Source organism: Myotis yumanensis, unplaced genomic scaffold (genome assembly GCF_028538775.1).
Source record: "Myotis yumanensis isolate MYYU_CA2020_CCGP unplaced genomic scaffold, mMyoYum1.0.hap1 SCAF_7, whole genome shotgun sequence".
NCBI lineage: Eukaryota > Metazoa > Chordata > Mammalia > Chiroptera > Vespertilionidae > Myotis > Myotis yumanensis.
In genome coordinates, this window is record NW_027223758.1 from 79,692,550 (window position 1) to 79,717,250 (window position 24,701).

The following is a 24,701-nucleotide window of genomic DNA, read 5'->3' on the forward strand; positions in this document are numbered from 1 at the left end:
TCTCCTCCTCCTCCTCCTCCACCTCTTCCTCCTCCTCTTCCTCCTCCTCCTTCTTCTTCTTTGTCTTCTTCTTCTAATTATAATAATAATTATTATTATTTGGTCTCAGCTATTTAAAAGCATGGAGCCTTATTCATTATGTGTGCATTGTCTAGCATTCTGACAGGCATATAATAGGTGGTCAATAAATTCAGTTTACCTTTTCTGACTGTCTGGTACTCTGCTCAATTCTTTCAGCTTATTTGTGACACAAGACATTACATATATTTCAACTAGAGGCCTGATGTACGAAGTCTGTGCAAGGGTAGGCCTTTCTTCTTCTGGATGCCAGCATCGGCTTCCCCCTGGCACCCAGGACTCAGGTTTCCCTCACAGCCCCGGCTTTGTCCAGAAGGTCGTCCGGAAGGATGTCTGGAAGGATGTCCAGTCTAATTAGCATATTGTGCTTTTATTATTATAGATATGCCCTATTTAAATATGAATTTAATAAGATTAAGAGGTGGTTGGAAGACCAAACTAGGTCTGTTAGATACCAAAAGCTGTTCTTTTTTTGTGCTATGCTGGTTGTTTTTCAAAGACTAATCAAATGAGTAAAGAGGATTACTTTGAAGTTTCTTTGCTGTTTTTTAATTGAACTGAATGAATACATAACTCCAAAATCTGGGCCACACTTATATTAATACTTAGATATAAATAATACAGAGCAGAATCTTTAATGAAACCACATTTAGTATGAGAGGAAAAGCAGTTAGTGGACAGCCAGCATCTTTTACGCCCTACATTCCTATGATTGACATAGAAGCAGCCAGTCCCTTTTCCAGGTTTCTTTGCTACAAGGTTACAGGCCTTTGACCTAAGACTTGCCTAGCAGATATATTGAATGAAATCCTTGATTCAAAAGTAAACATATGCGGATCCCTGTGCCATGGAACTGGAATGTATGGGAGGATAGTAAAGCATGGCAAACATCATTCCCAGTGGCAGTAATGGCAACAATTGCTTCATCAGTGCAACTAGTTTAATTTTGACCTTGTTCAGTGTGGTATCCTCAGAATTCACTTCTCTCTATCCACTGGAGGTTATGTGAATGATGGATGCCCAAGTTCTTTCCATTTTGGGGCACCTTCAAATCCTCCTGGAGAAGTGATTGCCACATCATTTTAAAGAGAACTTGAACTTGGCCACCTACCAGCCTGGCTCTTTTAATGAGAAGAATTTCCCCAGACCTAGCTAGCACTGATCCCTCCTCCTTCTTACCGGCTTTTACACCATGTAAGGTTTAGTTTTCTCCTTTCTTGTCCACAGCAGCAGTTCTCATTTATAGTCTATGTGCCACCTTCAAACACCTGGTCCCCATTTACCTTTCCACCACTCACTGGGAACAGCCTGGTGTTTCAGAGCAACTCAGTGGAGCAGAAGACAAGGGCACACAGCTGCCAATTGATTTTAGGGTGCATAATTTATGCTTCAGTTTTTCTCTCCCTTCTCAAGCATGAAATGCGGAAGATATCTGCCACATCTGGAGGCTGTGTGACTGGCACCTGTCTCCCCTACTTGGTTAGGTGCTATCAGCAGGTACTTCCAGATGTGTGTCTCTTTTTCCTGTCTCTTCGCATCCCTTTCCTCTTATATTCAATGTTATTATTGAATTTAGGATAAAAGTGAATGTTTGAAAAGCCAAAAAAAAAAAAAAAAGAACCACACATAAACAAAACTAAAGTTATTACCCTTCTGAGCAATCACTTTGTTCCATACTTTTATGTCAGAGAGAAACAGTTGGTGATGTCAATCTTGTATCCCAGTTACTCATTCAAAAAATATTTTGGCCTTGGTTGGGTATCTCACTTGTTTGAAGCATCATCCCATACACCAAAGGATTGTGGGTTTGATCCCCTTTTGGGCGCATATGGGAGGTAACCAATCAATGTTTCTCTCTCACATCAATCTTTCTCTCTCTCTCTTCCTCTCCCTTTAAAATCAGTGAAAACATATCCTCAGGTGAGGACTTAAAAAAATCCAACACTAATAAGCATATGCTATATAATGTACAACACAAGAGGATCCCGTTTCTTTAAACTCTAATGTTAAAGAAACTGCATGGAGTTGTAAAAAATCACAGCTCCTGGTTGTGAGACAAGAAAGAGTGCAAGTAATGTATTTATAGACAAGTGTGCATATCCCATATACTTTCAGCTAGGGAAGTATTGAGACATCCATGAGGCAGGAGAGGCTGTTTCCATTGAAAAATGGAGTCAAACAGTTCAACTTGGAAAATTAAGGAGGAGTTCCAAAAACAGAGATGGCTCAGATAATTATATGGTGATTTAGGAGTAGAAATTGGATACGGCACGGTACTTAGCCCATGGGGACCTTGGAGATTTTTTTTTTTTATCAAGAGACTTAAGCTTTAATTTCATTTCTCTCAATCTTTAGAGTTGTTAAGATTGGCAAAAGAAGGTGACAAAAGGAGTGTGTAATGCTGATAAATGGGAAAAACATCAGAACTCCTTCACTACTTACTTCTTTTTTAGGATGAGAATTGTATTGAGAATCAAAAGATAAAACTATCATTTGTAAAGAACAAATAATATCATAAGATATATAATTAGACTTGAAAAGAATACGTAGTTACTCCAATGGAGTGCAAATCTGATTAGTTGCTGGGGTCCAATCCCAGCGGGTCCAGGGGTCCCCAAAGGTGTGGACGGAGTCGGCGAAGAATGAATGACACGAAGACAGCCTTCAGTTGATCAGCAGCCTAGTCAGGACCTATAGCCAGGATTTCCAGCCAAAGTTCTGGTCAGAGCTCTGGTTAGGAACTGATGAGGTTCTGATGTTTATTGTCTTGTTACATCCATATTTATACCAGCCGATTTTAATCCTGTCAGTTTCTATTACAAAGGTTAGGGCGTTTCTTATCTCCATTCTAGGGAGTAAAGATTATGTAGCTTAACTACCCACCTGGCACTTAATTAAGGGGTTGTATCCCCTCCCTAACCTCAGGGAAAGATCCCCACCTGGGGAAACAACCTTTCTCAGAGAGGTGACCTTGGTTAAAACACATGGCGCTAAAGAGAGCAAACATATTAAGAACAATATGCTATATATGCCAGGTCCCTTGAAACATATGCTGTGCAGATGTTTCTTTCCTGCAGCGACTGTGTCAAGCAGCAAGGATGGACCGGCTCCCGGCAATTAGTGATGTCCTTTCACAAAACATATGAATGGCATTTTGAACTATTACTGTGCAAGCAAATGGGGTTTGATAGGTGCTTGACTTGCAATCTCAGTTAACAAAATGGAGAAGCATAAGGTGGGATCAAATATTGTCAGAGGAATTAGTAAGTGTTTGAAATACTCCATCCAGAATGGTAAACAATAAATTGTTTCAGTACGTAGGAAGTTTTCTAATAGTTTACTATAGACCCTGTCATTTCTCACAATGTGTTTTCCATTCTTATTCATGGTTTTAATGAAGGTATGGAATGATACATATTTATATGGGAAGATTATTAAAAATAGAGAATGATAGTGAATAGATTAAATGACGTTGGTATGCAAAAGGTCTTTGACAGGGTTGTAAAATGGACTGTTTATGACAGGACAACGCTCCCTAGAGATTGATGTAATTTTCTGAGGATGCTATTTTTCTCCCCTCTTTAATGCCTGTGGACACTATGAGAACATTTAAATTCAAACTATTGGTTATTATAAAATATCTGGACATATTTCTATTAGTAAGGATCCCAGCCCTGGTCAGGTAGCTCGGTTGGTTAAACCAAATACTCCAGGTTGTGGGTTTGATCCCCAGTCAGGGCAAATACAAGAATTAACCAATGAATGTATAAATAAGTAGAACAACAAATTGATGTTTCTCCCTCTCTCTTCTCTCTTTAAAATCAATCAATAAATTTAAAAAAATAAGGATCCCAATATGAGTCAACAAAGTAAGGTATTCATAAAAACTGTTCAAACCCCTTTGGCTATAGCAGGAAAATGGGATATCTGCATTTACTTAGAAGCAGGAGTTAAGAAACCCTCAGAGTCTCTACTAACCAGGCCGAAAGTGAAATATTTCATTTATTGTAGTGAGATACCACTCTGGGTGATTTTTTTTTTTTAAATATATTTTTATTGATTTTTTACAGAGAGGAAGGGAGAGGGATAGAGAGTTAGAAACATCGATGAGAGAGAAACATCGACAAGCTGCCTCCTGCACACACCCTACTGGGGATGTGCCCACAACCAAGGTACATGCCCTTGACCGGAATCGAACCTGGGACCTTTCAGTCCACAGGCCGATGCTCTATCCACTGAGCCAAACCGGTTTGGCTCTGGGTGATATATTGATAGGTGGTGATGTACACAGGGAAGGACAAGGCAATACTGGGTTTGAGGCCTTCCTATGGAAGAGGAGATTAAGAAGTAATGGAGGATGCTAGAGAATTAACTCATTACTTTGAGGGTGGGGCAGTCAATTACCATATTCTCTCCTTATTGGCTGTGGGCACTGCCATCTTTGTGATGGTGTGAGGGTCAATTAGCATATTCCCTCTTTATTAGATAGGGTAATTATATATAACTAGAGGCCTGGTGCATGGAATTTGTGCATGGGGGGAGGGGACCCTCAGCCCAGCCTGCACCCTCAGGGGATGTCTGAATGCCGGTTTAGGCCCAATCCAGGACACTGTATGCACCAGTAACCATACTTTTCCTACAGGTACATACTTTTCATATATCTTGCTGCTGTATGGGCAGCTGCCGGGAGCCAGTCCATCCTTGCTGCTTGACACAGTTGCTGCAGGGAAGAAACAAATGCACAGCATGTGTTTCAAGGGACCTGGCATATATAGCATACTGTTCTTAATGTGTTTGCTCCCCTTAGCGCTATGTGTTTTGGCCAAGGTCACCTCTCCGAGAAAGGTTGTTTCCCCAGGTGGGGATTTTTCCCTGAGGTTAGGGAGGGGATAAAACCCCTTAATTAAGTGCCAGGCGGGTAGTTAAGCTACATAATCTTTACTCCCTGGAATGGAGATAAGAAACGCCCTAACCTTTGTAATAGAAATTGACAGGATTAAAATCGGCTGGTATAAATACGGATGTAACAAGACAATAAACATCAGATCCTCGTCAGAACCTCCTCAGATCCTAACCAGAACCTAGCCAGAGAACATGGCAAAAGATCCTGGACAGAACCTGGCTACAGAACTTCACTGGAGAACCTAGACAGAACATGGCAAAAGAATCTGGATAGAACCTGGCTAAAGAACCTGGCGACTGAACCTGGCTGGAGAACCTGGAGAACCTGGCTGGAGAACCTAGCGAGAGAACATGGCACCAGAACTTGGTTGGAGATCCTGACCAGAACTTGGTTGGAGTTCCTAACCAGAACTTCACTGGAGATCCTGGAGGGAGAACCTCGCTATGCTGATGAACTGAAACCAGTTTCCATGTCATTCATTCTTCGCCGACTCTGTCCACACCTTTGGGGATCCCTGGACCCGCTGGGGTTGGACCCCAGCAGGCAGCAACATTTTTTGCCCTGATTATAAAAAAGTGGTACATAACATGATCCTTCTGAGGCAGTAGTACCATTTTCCCCAACTTATGGGTGGAAAACTGAAGCAGAGAGAAGTTAAGTAATTAGCTTTGTCACACAGTTATAAGTGTCAGAATCAGGACTGACCTCAAAATGTGCAAGCCAGAGATCATGCTGCATCATCCTGTTTTTTCAGTGTTAGAGAAGCCTTGCCAGGTTTTAATTTTTAAATCTAAGAGATTGTTCCCAATATATAGGGTGAGGTCCCTAGGCCTGGCCGGTGATCAGGGCTGATCTGTGGGGCGACCTGTGGGTGGGCGATTGGGGGGCCCTCCCACTGGCACCACTTTGGCTGGCAGCCTAGAGCTACCCGCTGGCCGGCCCCACTCCCTGATTGCCACCATCAGTTGCCTCCTTCTCGGAGGCAGATGCTCAATGCAGGAACTGCCCCCAGTCAGGGCAGCTCCTGCATTGAGCATCTGCCCCCTGGTGGTCAGTGTGCATCACAGCAACCGGTCATTTCACTGGTTGTTCTGCCCTTCAGTTTATTTGCATATTAGGGTTTTATTATATAGGATTATACCTACACTTACAACATATATTTGGGGAGGGTGGGGAAGACAAGGCTAAACTATAGTGGATTGGATGTAAAATTATAAATTTTATTGAGGAAAGGATTTCATTCAAGGTAAATAGATATTACCTGTAGTGAAGAAGGCAGAAAGAGAGCTTTTGGGGGAGTTTGCTAATGTTTAATCTTCATTCAGGGTTTACAAGAATGTTTTCCACTTAATAATTTATTAAGCTGAACCATATTTTACGTTATCTCAATAAACATCAATTCAAAGTAAAAAAGTGAAAGTTGGTTATTAGATCATTTTTTTCATTTTGAAATAAACCTTATTTTGCCATTCTATATGAAACCTCTGAGCATAGCTAATATTTCTACCAGCTATGAGAAACAAGTTTGGACAGTTTGGGATAAATCTTTCTTTCTAGTTATATCACCTTGATAAATCATCTACTCTTTGAAACAAATGGAATTAATGCATCTTTATTAAAACAAAACAAAGGATTCACAAAATTATTTCCTCACTGTATAGTCTGTGTATCTCAGTTTTCTAATTGGTTAAAAATATAGGAATTATCTCTGTCCTGTTAAGGTTGTGTGGATATCGGATAAGATATTACATTGAAAACATAAAAAAGCAACACACAAAAAAATTACTGTATTCAGTAGAAAATGTACCAAACTCCCACTATCCTAAATGATCTTCAAAGACTAAAAATTTTAAGTATTTATTGTTTGTTCCAAAATATGAATTAGATAGGAATTCCAGTAAAAAATCTCAAATTTATCTAAATAGAGTCTAGCCCAGTGTGGCTCAATGATTAAGCATTGACTTATGGACCAGGTGGTCACAGTTCGATTCCTGGTCAGGGCACATGCCCTGGTTGTGGGCTGAATCCTCAGTAGGTGGTGTTAGGAGGCAGCTAATCAATGATTCTCAATCATCATTGATGTTTATCTCTCTCTTCCTCTCCCTTCCTCTCTGAAATCAATAAAAATATATGTTAAATAAAGTCTAACACATTTCAATTCCCCATGTGTAACTAGTAAAAATTTTGGTTAAAATATTTAACAATTTCTTAAACAATGTAATATTGTTTCTGTTTTCAAAGAATGAAAATAAATGCAAGAAAATGTCAGCTATATTTTTTAATGTGGATCTAACTGACTACATGGATAGGTCATTTGAGACAAAATGGTTCAAACAGAATTTGCATTTCAGAGCTTTTCTTATGCATTCTCACACAATCTATGCAGGGATGGGAAAAAGCAGATGTCCTTAAATAGTTAAAACGTTTCCACTTTCAGTATAAATGGAGTAGCAAAAGAGAAGTGTCAGAAAACATAAAGCTAGTTATTGATGGAGTTTAGAGAAATTAGGCAGCTGGAATATGCTCAGAACCCTTCCCTAGTTCTTTAAACAGTTGGAATATTTGCATAGTCTTATTAAAGACAATTTCAGAAGTGCTTCTCTGCATCACTGGATTCCATTTTAACCAGACTAAATTTTATGGAAATGTATGTTTAATTCTCAAGCATGTTCCACCTACCACTGTATTCTAATTAAAGCATGACATTGACACATCTCAGGCCCCTGCCTAATGCAGTGTTAAGAATCCACACAATTTCACATGCTGGTATCTCTCCAAACCAGGAAGTCACTTTCACCTTTAATTTGCATGCTGCATTCATTTTCAGATTAGTCACGTGATTAATGAGCATGTTGGAAATTGTCCAGTTTTACCCACTCTGTCATGTTTGCCTTATTCCCACCACCAGACTCGATTAACTCTCCCAGCTGTTGTCAAGGGGTTTCACGCAGTATAAAATAGGCTTGTTCATTTGTTTCAGAAAACAATCATATCCACCGCAATTTAGGAATTGTTTCCCATTTGTGAGTGTCATTAATTGTCAAAAATGTGCATCAGCAAATATTACCCATTACTAGTTAGACCAAACCTTTCAACGAATCAATATTGAATATTTATCATACTCTAAACTTGTACTCCACAGCCTTCATCCCTAGTCTCTGAATAAAACACTGCAGATTTGTAGGGAAATTCTCATAATGAGCAATTGCTGTTGAACTTGAATTCAGCTTTAGTCTTCCAATAGAAGAGAGTTAATGTAAAAATGACATTATAATGAGGAAATTGAAGAGGTACCTTATTGTGTTCTCACCATCATATTTCATTGTTTTTGCTGCCTCTCATAACTTGATTGAACTTTGAAATTTTTTTATTCCTTGAACATTCAGTCATAATATGAAAATTAAGTTCTGTTTTTTTTTTCTGCTTTTTACATCATCTCAATTTAATTGACATTTTTTTTCCAGCTCATGCCTAGTCTAAAAAGAAAACCATTGCATTTCTCTGCAACAATTTGTTAGGTTGGAATCATTAATAATAATCACAAACTCTTGAAAATAAAAGTGTTTCTTTTAAAAATGGTTAGAGTTTCAGTTGAAGTCACAGGCTGTATTTCTATTTCACAAAGGAAGAATACCCATTGGGCAGCTTGGTTCTGTATTTTTTATGGGTACACTAGCAGTTTAATTGAAGAACCTTAGGTTTTTTTAAATTTCATAATGCACCCACAGGCACACATACCAGAGCTCTAGGCTGTGGTGAAGTTTTATAAGAATTAAATAGAAAAAAAAAATATGCATGGGTAATTGTACTGTCCTTGAGAAGTTTCCACATGTTCAACTTTACATAATTTGGTGAGAAAGGTGGTAGAACAATCAATTGCTTTTCAAGCAATAGGTGTTCCCAATATAATATTCTGGGTTCTGGGGACTGAGACAGACAAATCCTAGTTCCGTTCCTGTAATAAACAATGAAAAAAAAATATATGTCCAAGAAAAACAGCAGATATTGATAAGTATTATGCAGAAAATTGTATAAAGGTAGAGGGCTAGATTCTTAAGAGAAGACATTTAAGATGATAATTGGATGATGAAAAGGATTCAGCCAAGGGAATTAGGTGAAAGAGTCTATGGTGGATGAAACAACTTGTGGGTTATACCAGGGTCAGCCTCAAGCTTGGTGTGCTCAAGACATAGCATAAAGTTGGTGTTGACTAGAGAATGATGAGCAAGGGATAGAGTGCGGCAGGATGTAGCATGAGATCAGTGAGGCAGGCAAGAGTCGCATAATCCAACCAAAGGTGCCAGCCAGGGTTCTTACTCAAGTGCAATACAAACCTAGAGACAGAGAAGTCCCTCAGGCTGTGGAATGAAAGAGGGACCAGAGTGGGATAAGAAAAGAATGGAGGGTGGGGGTGGAGATGGGGGCATAAACTGCATAATCTTCCCCCAGTTCTTATTTTATTCTATCTCAAACAAATCTAGATTAAGAATTTTGGGTAAAGAAAAATAACATAAATTAAAACCAGGCAATGAGTTTTTAATCCTGAAAACCAACTATTCTTAGGCCTAATTTAAGAACGTTACATTCAACTCTACTGATAGGAATTTGTTCCTTTTATCTGCTCTCTCCTTACCCCACACCCATGAACACCCCCCCTTTCCCTCTACTAACCCTAGAGTTATTGCAGGGTCAGCTCCAGTATTATGTATCTAGTGCTTTTTGAGACTTCTCTAACTCAGAGAGGTCATTTTCCTTTCTGAAATTCTAGAAAATTTATTATAAATGTCATTTCCTTGTACTGTTCAAAAGATAGAGTGTTAAGTATTTCATATATCTTTTAATATACTTTTGTGATTTAAAAAGGATATTTTATATTAAGTGAAAGACTGCATGAGTTGCAGGTGGTAAAATACATATTTAGGGTCAGAAGTGCATTTTGGTGTCCATGAAATTACTTCAGGGGGGAACTGTCTTTTCTTCCTGTGTTTGTGCTCAACTCTGCCCAGAACCATGGCAGCATACAAATTCAGCCCTGAGCAACACCAATTGTGAAAGGGGTTAATATTAAAATATAAGGTTCCTCAATGCTCATCATGTTTCTCCTTTTTATATGCTATGACCTAGAAATATAAATTACTTTGGACTGATCATTATTGTGTAAAGGTCAAGACTATTTGTTTAAAATTTACTGGGTTGCAAAGCAATGGAAAAATACCTTATCGCCCTCAGAAAATGCTTTTCTTTTCTTTCTTTTTTTTCTTTGCTTCTATGTATCAAAATCACATCATTTTTCAAATGGGAACAGTGTTATCTATAGACAACCTCTTCAAAGCTGCATTTTCAACTTGAATTGATGTACAATAGAGCTGTCTTGTTTAAAATATTAGTGATTGTTTACTCTGGAATACGTGTATACTATACTTCGGAGGACCTACAGGAAATTAATACATTTTCAGATTTCAGTTAAACTTATGGAAATACAAATGCTGGTGTCTTTATCCTTCCCATTCCTGGCCTTTTGAGTCTTATCCCTACTCATTTTATTGGTTTTACTTTTTCTACTCCATCCTCCAAGGATAAGGTAACTAATTATATTTATTATGTGTTAGTTTATATATAGAAAAAAGTTAGCATATATTTACATGGTATAATATATACTAAAGTAATTTTTAAGTCAGGACTTTAGATAGTTTATAATATCATTCACATATTATCTCAATCAGTCTTTATCACAACCCTACATTTTGACAGCAGATTTTGTAACTGAAGAATCTCTGGTCCCAGAGGTTAAATAATCTGCTAAAAACAAAATGTTTTTTTTTAAAAAAAATCATCACATGAAGATGCTACACACTCTAATATTATTGATTTTATTAATATTTTAGGAGTTCTAGCACATAAGCTCCAATGTTACTTGAGTGTAAGCCATATAAAGGGTGGGAAAGCATTAGCACACATCATTTTTGTACCAAGTACATTTCTCCAATCTGATCACCTAGTTCATCTCCTTTGACTAGAATCCAAAGCCTTTCTTTAAGAGTGAACCTTTCCTGTGTGTACATTTGTGTACTATACACAATATAGTCATGTTTTTAAAGACTGTAACATGGCTAAAATGATGACTATTCAATTTGATAACTTTAAATCTTATTTGAATGCATGATTCTGTACTTTGGTTTACAAACTCTTATGCTCTTTTATGATCAACCACAATGGTTGGTTGGTTTTTAAAGCAAATTGAATATGCAACCTAGTTAACCAGCTAGTGTGAATGTGTGTCATGAATATAAACATGTATCAATCATTTTCATTTTCCCTGTGATTTTTAGTGATATAGTGTCTAGGGACCAGGGCTAAGAATTATTGCTCTTGCAGTTCCTCATTCCGACTGGGAGAATGTTGAACTTTCATTATCCACTGACAGAATTTATTGCTCCTAGTGTTTGCAGATGAGCTCAGAAAAGTAAAGCACAACTCTAACAAAAGACTATGTGATTATTTGGGGCTAAGGCAGCAGGAATATTTTGGTATACTGGTGTATTTTGATATGAAACATTCCTGTAACATAACTGTTTTATTCTGCATTATCTGGACCCAAAGCATTGGTACTATAAGAGTGACCATCTGTATAATCAATTATTCCACTGGAATTTTTGGTATTTAATGCTGTAGACTTGAAAACTAGATAAATAACTGTATTAAAATTGTAGATGAATAAGAAAAGGATAAACTGACTTTGACAAGAGAACCCAAGATCCTTTCTTTTGAATACCTTTCATAAGCTGGGTCCTTTTTCTTTTCTTCAAGATTCATCAGCTCTAAGCTAGATACATAAAATGCTGCCATAATTGAGCCATTAAATTTCTCCTGAGGACTAACAATAAAATATCTAAATTCATTCACGTGATACAAATTGAGTTTCTTCAAAGTTCCATTACCAAGAAAGGCACTGGGATTTTGAATGCAAAGATGTTCATGAAAAAACAATAGTCATGTTCAGGAAGACTGGGTGAGTCATGTTTGATGGGAGGGCCAGGGAACCTAGCCTTGAAGAGCTGATACTTTCAATGAGTTCTGACGTAAGAATTGATGCTAACTAAGCAGGGCAAAGAGGATGGAGGTAGAGGGAGAGGGGAAGCAGGGCATGAAAACATACTTTATACTCATAGATCACTTTGTGGAGGAGTTTGATGGAGGGAGGAAAGGCATTGAGACTTAGCACAAAAAAATATAGTATTGCTTAAGGGCAGCGAGATGAAGGAGAGAGTGATGCCCAGTTAGGCTTAAAAGCTTGACAAAGAGCAGCCCAAGTACAACCTAGTTGGATGTATTAATTTTTTTTGCCTAATTGCCAAGGGAATTTATTGCAAGGGACTGAATGTTCATACTGCCCCCCCCCACCCCCGCCATTCATACCTTGAAACCATAATCCCAATGTGATGGTATTTAGAGGTTGGGCCTTTTGGAAGTAATTAGGCCATGAGGGTGGAGACCTCATAATGCCCCTTATAAGAGGGGGCTGAGGAGCTAGCTTGCTCTCTTTCCACAATGTGAGGACACAGTAAAAAAAAAAAGGGGGGGGGGGGCGTTCACATGTAAACTAGGCAGAGGCCATTTACTATGAACCTGAACATGCTGGCATCCTGATGTCAGGCATCCAGGACTGAGAAATGTGAGAAATAAGCTTTTGTTGTTTAAAACCACCTCGTTTGTGGTCATTTTCCTAGCAGCCCCAAAAGATTAAGACAGTCATTGAAGAATCTTAATCAGGAAGAAGAATATGTGTGCGTGTCTATGTGTGTGTATTTGTGTTATGTGAATGTATGTGAAGATATGATCATAATTGAATTATCAGAAGATCATTCTGAAGACTTTAATTTTAATATGGAGTCTGTAAAGGTATGCCCCAAACATTTAGAATTTCAGGGGGAAGTTGAGGGTGAGTGGGAAGAGATCAACCAAAAAACTTGTATGCATATATGCATAACCCATGGACATAGAAAATAGTGTGGTAAAGGCCTGGGGCGGGGGTGGGGCTGGCTAGAAGGGGTCAATGGGGGGAAAAAGGGGGTCAATGCAGAATAAAACCTTTTTATATCCTAATAAATAAAAATCCAGAGGCCATCATGACCTAAACGACCAGACCGATAACTGAACACCAGGCTAGGGTCCCAGCCGGCACGGCAGGAGTCAGTCCTGGGTCCCCCCAGGCGCGGTGGAGACAGAGAGCTCTGGGCCTCAGATTTGAAGGCCAGCCACACCCCCATCATGGGAGACCCAGAGTTTCGCTGTACCCCAGCCATGGCCCAGAGCTCCCTTCCCCGCATGCCCCCTTGGGAGGGAGCTATGAGCCCAGGCTGGGGTGCTGTGTCAACAGGGAGCTCTGGGCCCCAGGGAACTGGAGCCATGCTGCGATCGGACTGGTCTCTGGGTCCCTCCTCCCCTCCCACAGGCTCTGGGGAACCAGAGCCATGCTGGGATCTGGGAATCTTAGTCCCTACCCCTGGCCTGCAGGCTCCAGGTACCGGAGCCATGCTGCGATGGGACTGGACCCTACCCGAGGGGTCCTGGATTGTGAGAGCATGCAGGCTAGGCTGAGAGACCCCCTAGTGCATGATTTTTTGTGCACCGGGCCTCTAGTATATATATATATATATATATATATATATATATATATATATATATAATACTTTGAACAATAAAGATTAAAAAAAAACAGGTAAACACGTTTTTAAAAATATAATAACTATTTCCTAACTTTGCCAAGAAAGAGACTTTTAGTGGATTAAAAACTTTGAGCAATACCTGAAGGAACAAAGAAAGGAGAAGTGGGAATAAAAGTAAATACATTATATATATATATTCACAGTGAATAGAAAACACAAAATAGGATAGCAGGAATGAGTCCATATATACCAACAAACAAAGAAAATGTGTATTAGACTAAAAAATGGATTAGACTAATCTATTAAGAAGAAGAAGAATCTAATTAAGGTGGAAAATTCTCATACATGTTACTTATATAGATAGCAATAGAACATTCAATAACCTGCACAGTGCCATAGAATAAACAAAAATTAACTATTTTTACAGCTATGTGCAATAACATGGATAAATTCCACAAACATAATGGTGAATGTAAGGGACCAGATGCAGAATAATGTAGACTGAACTATTACATTTGCATAAGTATTACAAAATGGTCAAAACTATACTAAATGCTTCAGGATGTTTGCTTCATTTTAACACTATTAAGAAAAGCAAAGACAATCTGGGGTTATAGAGAGTGCAGTTTTTGGTAGGTGACATGAGAGGTGCTTCTGAGATGCTGACAATGTACACTGTTTTGGCTGTGTGCTAGTTATATGAGCTGTTACTGTGTGATAAATTAGTGAGCAGTGCTTCTCATTTTGTACACACTCTGTACGTCATATTTCATATCTAAAATGTTTCAAATAACCAAAAATGAGATATAATATTTCATTCATTTGGCAAAGAATTTTTTTAAATGTAAATATTAAGTGTTGGGCAAGCTATAAAAATTACATCATATGCTGTCATGGAATTTTATATGTCTCCTCAGAGGGTAATATTGTAATTTTTATTAAAGTGTAAAATTCATATGCCTTATAGCCTAGCAATTACACTTATCAGTGTGTACCCTATAGAAACACATGTTTTAGCCTAAGGAGGATATTTATTGCAGTATTGTTTACATAAGAGAGAAACCAGAAATAAATAAGTTGTCCATCCTTAGGAAATTGTTAAAATTAATTATCCATAGGTTATCCAATTAACCTAGAAGTAACTATAATAAAATTGTATATGAAAATAAATATGATATGTATAATATAGCATAAAATGGTATATATTAACTAACTAGATTGAGGTATCCCTTTATGGGAGGGAATTAGGGGGCATCTGTAATACTGTCAACAATAAAAAATAATTTAAAAATGAGTGAATAGGAGTTTGGAAAATGCGAATAACTAGTATATACAACTCTTTAAAAGGATTAGAGTGAAGAGAGGATAGGGATAAAAGCATAACTCAATGGAAATATACAACTTGAAAAATTAATATAATTGAGATAAAGCTAACATATATAATACATGCCAACATATTAAAAGTCTAAGGCTACAGCACCAACCACATACTGATCATTATAGCCCTGGCTTTTCTTACAATGGTCCACTATGGTCTCATATAGCCACTGGTGAGAATCTTTCAATTAGTTCATTTGGTTCTGATTCAGGAAGGTTTCACTATTCCTAGATGCATGACATATACAGAGGTGGACAAAAGTAGGTTTACAGTTGTGAGTATGTAAAACATATTTAAGAAAGCTACTGTAATAATCATAACCTGCATGTCTTTTTTCCATAGGACCTTAGAAAAAGAAATATTTATTTTTTTAAAAATTTTTATTGTTGAAAGTATTACATACTTTCCCTTTTTTCCCCATTGACCCCTTCTAGCCCGCCCTTAACCCCCACCCCTGGCCTTCATCATCCTATTGTCTGAGTCCATGGGTTATGCATATATGCATACAAATTCTTTGATTGACTTTTAAAAATGCTACTATCTAGCTTCTGAATAAAAACAGAATGAGGTTTTTCTTTAATATATATAAAATATTCAGATAGCCACATAAGCACAAAGATGAATCTATTCAGGGCATGATTCTAACCCAAAATAACTTGGCAAATAACTTTGACCTTCATAGATAAAATGCATGTCTGGAGAATTTAATTACTGTTATTATCACATGACTAATCAAATAAAATATTTAGAACTGTCTTTTAATAGAAAAATAGTTGCTCGCATTGGTTTGGTGCTTGATAGTTTTCAAATTGATTTTCCACATAGCTAATTTTAGCTTCCATCTCTCTTTGTCCCAGTGAGAATGCACACCCTCGGACTGTCTTTAATCAAAGAAAGCAAATTGTAGAAAATGGACATATGTATGACATGTTCATTTCATTATTTACATGAGTCAAACTTACCTAAATGTCTCTCTCCATGTCTTCATTTCATGCTGAGTAAATGCATGCTGATATGGACAACTTTGATATGAAATGTCAAAGAGCTGACCTCTTTATTCTCCAGAAGTCATTTCAACATAGTAGTTAGAATTACACTAGTTAAACGAAAAGTATTAAGCAGAATCAGCCATGGCTAATGACAAAGATTCACTTTGAAGAGTCCATAAATTAGGAGGCAGTAGTTAAATGCTCCGACTTTGGGTCAAATAAATATGGATTTAGATTCTAGTTCAACAAATTTGTAAACATATGACACTGGGTAAATTAATCTAAATACCACTAAAAAATTGAAAATACCAAGATGTGTTACAGTTCTAAATGATTTCCTATGTGGAATATTTTACGCTGTCCTTTTTTTAAAAATCCAACACATGCATGAATTAGGGGAAGTAAATGTAAATTTTGTTAGCTCTTTTAAGATATGCTTAAAATAATTTTATCTCATATATTGCATTTATCAGCAATAATGGCCACTTTTTAGTACATACCAGTATGAATATTTCCCCTCATTCTAATTGCTATGCAAGATTGCTCATTAAGAGCCAATAGAGTACTTACAATGTCTTTAAAAATTAACTACTAAAAAGAGACAAAGTATAACTATCAGGTATTTGACTTCATACTAAGTGCCCACTTATAATCACTGAATAAGCATAGAAAATGTTGAGAGGTGCTTCTGTTGTAGGCACACTATTGTTCTCAAGGGCACCTATATCTAGAATTGGTATATGTCTCTAGTTGTTTAGTTTGACCGAAGGTAATTTTATTTTATTTATTATTTTTTAAATCCTCATGAAAGGATATATTTTTATTTATTTTAGAGAGAGAGGAAGGAAGAGAGGAACATCAATGTAAGAAACATCAATAAGTTGTCTCCAATACATGCACTGACTGACGTGCAGCCTAGGTATGTGCCCTGACCGGGAATCCAACCCACAACCTTTCAGTATATGGGATGATGCTCCAACCAACTGAGCCACATCAGCCAGGGCAACCACAGATAATTTTAATTAGCTAATGAATATAGTCAACATCACAGATGGTTAACTGAATGTTTCCATAATTATGGTACTATCTGAAAACTCTATTAAATGACTACCTATAAGAACATTGCTGTTTTTACAGATATGGCATTTTATTCTTTTCCTGTTGAGCTAGTTACAGTTCTTACCGATTGCTCAGGAAGAATATAAATCTTTCACATGAGTGTATTATGCAGTATTCATGGCTAGTAAGTGAAATGGGAGGTCTGAATCACTGAACAAGGAAAAGCATTCATGGCTGAATCAATTACAAGAGTATGTGTTCCTTGAAAATAGGCTATGTAGGCACTGCTTGAAAATTGTTGGTCATATGAATTTCTGGGCACTGTGGGTACTGAATAAATGTATGGCCAAGTAAATTCAAAAAGTGATCACCGATTACTGTACTGTTTGTGAAAGCAGTCTTGTGGAGGTTGTTTTTGTTTGTTTGTTTTCTTCTGCAAGAAAAGCAACCCAAAGAAACTATTGAATAGGTCCTTACGGCCAGTTTACTCTAATCAGATTGTGTGCTATCCTTATATGATGACCTGAAGTCATTCTAATGCAACCAGAGAAAGAGACAATTGGACTCCAGATAAAGACATACAATCAGCTCTTAATAATGATGAAATAAAATTAAGCAGGGAAGATCAATAAGAAACATCTTTCTGCCTAATTTTATGTGCTATTTATTCCTGTGCCTTGTACAATGCCTGGATCATCGTAGTTTCCCAACAAATATTTGTTTATGAATTAATATTGAATGAAGAGGCTCAGCCAGGTTTGCTCAGTGGTTTAGCATCAATCTATGAACCAAGAGGTTACCAGGTCAATTCCTCATCAGGGCACATGCCCTGGTTGCAGGCTGGATCCCCAGTAGGGATCTTGCAGGAGGCAGCCAATCAATGTTTCTAACTCTCTATCCCCTTCCCTTCCCCTCTCTCTAAAATCAATAAAAACCTACTTTAAAAAATATATTAAATATATAGGAAGAAGCAGGAGATGAGAATAAAAATAGAAAGCAGAAGACATAATAACATATGCATGTATAGTGCTTTTAATTTTTCAAGGAAAGTTTCTTTTGGTAACTATTTTAGGTTAAGAAATAGCCATTAATATAATAGATTCCCTAACTAGCACACCTTTGATTAGTTTGGTTGCTTTCTAGGACTCAAAAATTAACTGTAGCAAAATCTAAAAATGGTAAATGTTTTGCTAGAAATACTTGTTCGCCCAATTTTTTTTATTCAACAAATATTTATTCAGCACCACAATATGCCGGGCATTCTGAAAAGGTCTGGGGGAACACTAGTGGATTATATATTGGGGGTTCCTACTCTCATGACTCTTTAATTAAATGTATAACTAACTAAATAATTATTTAATTACATAAAGATAAATGATATTAAGGAAATATTCAAGGTTCTGACAGATGCATGAAAAGGTCTTATTTTGGGAAGCCAAAGGGGGCTTTCTTTTATTTATTTTTATTTTTCAATTACAATTTGCATTCAATATCATTCTGTATGAATTTCAGATGCACAGCAAAGTGGTTAGAAAGTCATATACTTTACAAAGTGGCCCCATGATGCTTCAAGTACCCACCTGGCCCCGTACATAGTTATCACAATATTATTGACTATATTCCCTATACTGTAATCTTCATCTCTGTGACTATTCTATGACTACCAATTTATACTGCTCAATACTGTCATCTTTTTCATGCAGTCCTCCTACACTCCCAACTGTTAGTCTGTTGTCTGTTTCTATTTGGTTTGTTTATTTTGTTTTAGATTCCACATATAAGTAAAATCATACGGTATTTGTCTTTCTCTGTCTGACTTATTTCACTTATAATACTCTCAAAGAGACTTTTTTTTTTATTAGAGCAAAATACATTATTTAAAAATTATATGTGTGCTTTTTTTTCCTTCCCCGCCCTTGACAATCCCCTGACCCCCCTACCCCCCAGTGTCTTATGTCCATTGGTTATGCTTATATGCATGCATACAAGTCCTTCGGTTGATCTCTTTCCCCACTCCCTCCTGCCCCACAACCCTCCCTGGCCTTCCCGCTGCAGTTTGACAATCAGTTTGAGGCAGCTCTGTCTCTGTATCTATTATTGTTCAAAAGTTTATAATGGTCTTTATTATCCATGAATGAGTGAGATCATGTGGTATTTTTCCTTCATTGACTGGCTTATTTCACTTAGCATAATGCTCTCCAGTTCCATCCATGCCGTTGCAAATGGTACTTTTTGAGGAAGTAATATTTAAGCTGAAATTTGATCAAAGTACAAGTTAAACAGGCAAAATGGAGGGTGGAGATGTAAAGAGCATTCAGAGTTAAAATTGGTGCAAAAATGTCCTAAGGCAGAAAGAGGCTTGGCTAGTTTGTGAATCTAAAAGAAGGCAGATGTAGTTGAAGCCCCCCAAGAAGGGTGGTGGGTCGCAAGTGTGAAAATGAAAGTAACAAGACCATGAGAATTTTCACTCTATTCTTAGAATTTTATTCTGTTAACATTGGGAACTGTTCAGCAGTGCAAATTTGTGTTTATACAGATATTTCTGGACCCTGTGTAAAAACCAATTAGAAGAACCAGTCCAAACTGGAAATGGAGGTGGCTTAGAATAAGAAGGCAGCAGAAGTTAGGGGGAGTTGGGGAAAGATTCAATATATTTTTAGGTGGTAGAAACAACAAAGTTTGATGAATGATGTAATATAGAAGTTGAAATAGCTATCAAGGACTTCTCTTGAGTTTCTGGTATGAGATCCTGGTAAATTAAGGGCATTACCATGATAAAGAATCCTGATGGAAGTAAAGTCTAGTAGGGATAACCAGTTATTATTTAAAGTCAAGGTATGTTCACTTTTGTCTGCCTTGGATCTATCTAAATGTGAAAGTTAGGTAGGCTGCCAGCAATATTCATTTTTATCTCAGAGAAAAGTACAGAACTATCTCTATCTAAACCTTAGCTGGTCCTATACACTCTTTAAAGATCTGGCAAATCTTTTCCTTCCTCTTGCCAACCTGCACATTGTGTCATTTATTTCATCCTTAGGACTTCCGGTTCCCCAAATTTTCCATCTTAGTTACATGTTGCATTGTCTTACTTGGGTGCCTATATTTTTTGTTCTTCTGGGAATATCTGTTCTTACTTCCTCTTCACTTGCCTAACTCCTATGCATCCTTCAAAACTCAGTGCAGAGGACATCTGTTCTACATGTACTTCATGTCCCTTCAGGTCATGCAAGATGCACCTTCACTGGCCTCCTTCAGCATCTTGTGCTTTTTTTTTCCAGTGAACGCATCACATGGTCTTGTATACTTACTAATTTTCCAACACAACCTGAAATGTATTGAAGTTACAGACTGTGTTTTTATCTTTATATATCTGGTGTGTAGCATGGGAACCAGCACATAGTAGGTGAATGTAAAGTTTTATAGGTTTGTGAAGGAAAGGGGCACAATAACAGTTTGAGAAGAGTGAGAGATAAACACCAATTACACACATGATGTTATCTAAGTTATAATGCTCTGTAACTGAGAAGTAACACACATCCTTCATGGTTCAGAATTTTTCATCAAGTATTAGTGCTCATCAAGTATTATTCAGAACATGCTATTTGAGATCATACCTTGTTTCCTTCTGTATTAATTTGCCAAGTGGAGTGACCTGGTTTTATATGCTTACTTTCTATGTTTGCATTCATTTGATTATCAGTGAACATGAACAGAAATAATTCTCAACATAAGAAGATATTAATAGCCCTGACCGGTTTGGCTCACTGGATAGAGCGTCGGCCTGCGGACTGAAGGGTCCCAGGTTCGATTCCGGTCAAGGGCACATCCCCAGTAGGGAGTGTGCAGGCACATCCCCAGTAGGGAGTGTGCAGGAAGCAGCTGATCGATGTTTCTCTCTCATCGATGTTTCTAACTATCCCTCTCCTTCTCCCTTCCTCTCTGTAAAAAAATCAATAAAATATATTTTAAAAAAAGAAGGTATTAATAAATAATAATTTGAATTAAATATGCAGTCCACAAATTAGAACCTGGGGAAAGGGACACCATATTCTATAGCAGAAAATATCAACACCTTGAAATCTAATTCATATTAAATTAGAATTATATACAATAAGATATCTAGTTTCATGCAAGTTACAATATGATTAAAAGGATATAGCAAAACAAACTTCTCTCAGTCATTGTCTCAAAGGTCTTTAAGAAGTCCAAACTTCTCTGAAAATTCTTCTCAAAGAATCTTGAATTCTAGACTAGAGAGCCAGAATTTCTTAGCTTTTAAAACATATAAGAAGCTGTGATCCTAAATCACAGTAAATAAAGCTTAAGAGAGGGTCACTAAACTGCCTCTCCATTCTTTTTTCTTATAGTAATAACTGACTTCAGAGATATAAATATTTGTATATTTGTTTTAAGTCCTCTTCCTGCAATAAAAATTCCTCAAAGGCTAATTTAGTTCTAGAGGATAAACAGATTCCTTTGTAAACACCAGGCATTTAAATATTGTTTGCTAATTGAATTGCATACAATGCTTACCTCTAATGATTTACTGTTCATTAAAAATGAAATGTGTGTTTATTATTATGAAAGATTGGACATCACGGCCTTTGGTCAATTTTTTTTTATTTCCATAATTATTTTACTATAGAAAAAGCAAAGTGTACTTAACACAATTTTTAATACTTAGAAATAGACTATTTTAAAGATTAAATAAAACCTTGAATTTATTCATATTTAATACCTTTAGCATGAACTTAATTTAATTTTTAAGTGACATTTCATCACATGGAATAATAGAATCAACACCTTTCAATATTCCCTTCGTAGGTATTTTCTGTGGATTTGACGAAGCTAGACCCATTGGTTACTGACTTTGAAAATGTTGCTCCTACTTAAGGGGAGCAATCACTTCTTTGGAAAGAATATTGGTACCAGACCATATGCCTAATTCTTCTCAAGGCTAACGGGAAACTATATTTTTTGAATTTATGTAAATTTGAAAGAAAAATCATTCTAAGCTGAATCTAGCGAGATAATAAAACCATACAAATCTTTCAAAGATTTCAGAGAAAAACTATTCAAAGTCTCACTCAGTAGAATGACAAACAGATCTGAACTGGAATTGAAAAATAGTCATTTATTATATAAATCATGAAATAAGTATCCTTGATAGGTGTATTCTTCTCTAATTTGTATTATTTTCAAAATGTAGTAATAGGAAATTCCTCTTGAGGGGCCATTAAGTCAGCCAGACTGAATTATAGTTATGTAGCTTGAGCAGGAGAAAAGTAAGTTATTTGGGACTTTCACATTCCTGAAACAGGATACCAATGGAAAATTATTAACCTCTATTTTCATCAGAGATGCCAAGAAATGAAATGATGGGAAAATAGAATTGAAAGTAATCAAGTGCTCTGTCTCCATTTTCAAACTTCTTCTAAAGCTATTTTACTTAGAGCCATGTTAAGGTATGACTTCAGCCCTTTGTGAGTATGGAATCTCAAATGATGGATGTGCCTCATGGCTATCTAAAGGAATCATCATTATATTCATCTCCTTTATTCCTCTTGAAGGAGATATTTATGTGTATTCACATATATTGCCCTATGCAAGCCATTGACCAGAGTCTAGTGAGCAAAAGGTAGGTTTTTGAAATACCAGTGCATATAAAGCTTAAACAATGATGGAAAATGATGACCAGAGTGATTTGTGATTTCATAAATGATATAGTTGAATTTTCCAACACAATAAAAGATTCAGAGCATTTGCCCAGAGATTTCTTGTCTTCTATAAGTCATAATAGGTATGCAAAGTTATCAACATTCCAGAATTGAGATAATAAGAAAATGGATTTAGAGGATTATCAAACATGGACTGTAGCTAATTGCTTCTAAAACTTTACAAAGTGATTATTTTTGCTTTAGAAACAAAAGTCAACTCTTTGAGGAAGTGCTTTCTGATGAACAGCATATTAATTGCTTGCACTTAAAGTTTACTAATTCAGTTCAACTGATGAAGAGGTCTTGCTAAATCGTGGGACATTTAAAAATGAGTACATTTCATTTATTTCAGCAGTAGTATTCAAGCAAATATCCTGGAGGATTTGCAGGAAGATATACAAGATAATTATTTACAGAATAGCATTTTACATACACAGTAAGACTTTGAATTAAATTACTAAATGAGGATCACACCCATTGTAAGGGTAGGAGATATTCAGACCAACTAAAGTAAAAGGGTGAAAGGGTGAGGAGTAGTCAAAGGACTCACAATCTAAACCATGAGGGGTCCAGAAGCTATTTGTTTTTCTATGCCATGACATAATGCTTGGTATGTGTTCAATACCAATGCATTTCTAGACAAAGAATTCTATGACAGACTGTGCTTGGAAATTTTCAACTGATTCTTGAAAGTGGCTCTTTGAATGATTAGTAAAGCAGTTTTCAGACATATTTTCTGCTTTGATTGAGGAAGAAAAGGTGTTCCCAATTGCGATGTTCCTGCACTTGATGTGATAAAAATAAAATTGCATGGAAGAATGAAACATGACTGGATTTTTTTACTCTAACAATAATTTGACTCTTTGAGTCTCAGTTTCCTCATCTGCAAAATGAGGATGGTAAACAAAATTACATCTATACCTCGAGTTCTTTCCAAATGCACCATTAGCGCGGTAAACTACTTGTGTACTACAAGATCCAGACACTGATAAAGTGAGAAAATGACCAAATAAAAAGCACACAACCATATCAGTTTTATTATCCGGAGCACAGTTTTTTAAATGCAATAGATATCCATTAGTGGATCCTGAAATCAAAATAAAGTTAATGTATTCCAACCATCATTTATCAGAAAGAAATGGAATAGAATGGAAAAGATGAGAATGCATGGCAAGAAGTAAGGACAAATATTGTTTCTTGAAGCTATAATTTTGGTGGCTTACATATTATATATTAATGTGTGTATGTGCTGAGTCATGGCATAAAATATATTTCTTATTCTCCACTGATATCAACAATATTTGTAAGCCATTTATTTAGAGTATCTTTAATTGAGCTAAAGGAGAAAAGAATGTTTTACTCACCAATAGTGGGATCATGGTAATCAGGGAACTGATGGCTAATGAACTGCATTGTCATTGCTGGAAAAAAAATAAATTCAATTTAATAGAAATTCACCAATTCTTCAATATGATAGTCACCATGGTACTCCCATCAATTTGTTAATAGGTTCTAGTGAGCAATTTACTTCTGAGGGTGACTAATTACACAACATTAACCACAAAAATGATGATAATAAGAGAAAATTCTTTAAGAAAAAAGTGTATCTAGAGTGAAAAACAGTGCCAGATAATTCTCTGGAATAAATATGTCCAAATTTGAAATGTATTTCAACAAATCTTGCACTGAAGTAAAAATAAGGCTCTTTTTAAAAAATGTATTTTTAAATTGATTTCAGAGAGAAAGGAGGAAGGAGAGAGAAACATCAATGATGAGAGAGAGAGTCATTGATCAACTGTCTCCTGCATGTCCCACACTGAGGATTGAGCCTGCAACCCAGGCATTTGTCCTGACAGGGAATGGACATGCATGACCTCCTGGTTCATAGATCGATGCTCAACCACTGAGCCA

The 24,701-nt window shown here is 36.7% G+C and overlaps 1 protein-coding gene across 2 annotated transcripts in view; it reads right to left on the minus strand.

Moving 5' to 3' along the window:
• The window catches only part of RIT2 (Ras like without CAAX 2), a 247,229-nt gene that overhangs the window by 163,362 nt on the left and 59,166 nt on the right, over positions 1-24,701 (minus strand). For both annotated transcript variants that reach the window (XM_070421620.1, XM_070421619.1), the window contains exon 2: positions 24,155-24,211. In XM_070421620.1, the coding sequence (XP_070277721.1) occupies positions 24,155-24,211 (57 nt within the window). The remainder of the gene's footprint in view (positions 1-24,154; positions 24,212-24,701) is intronic.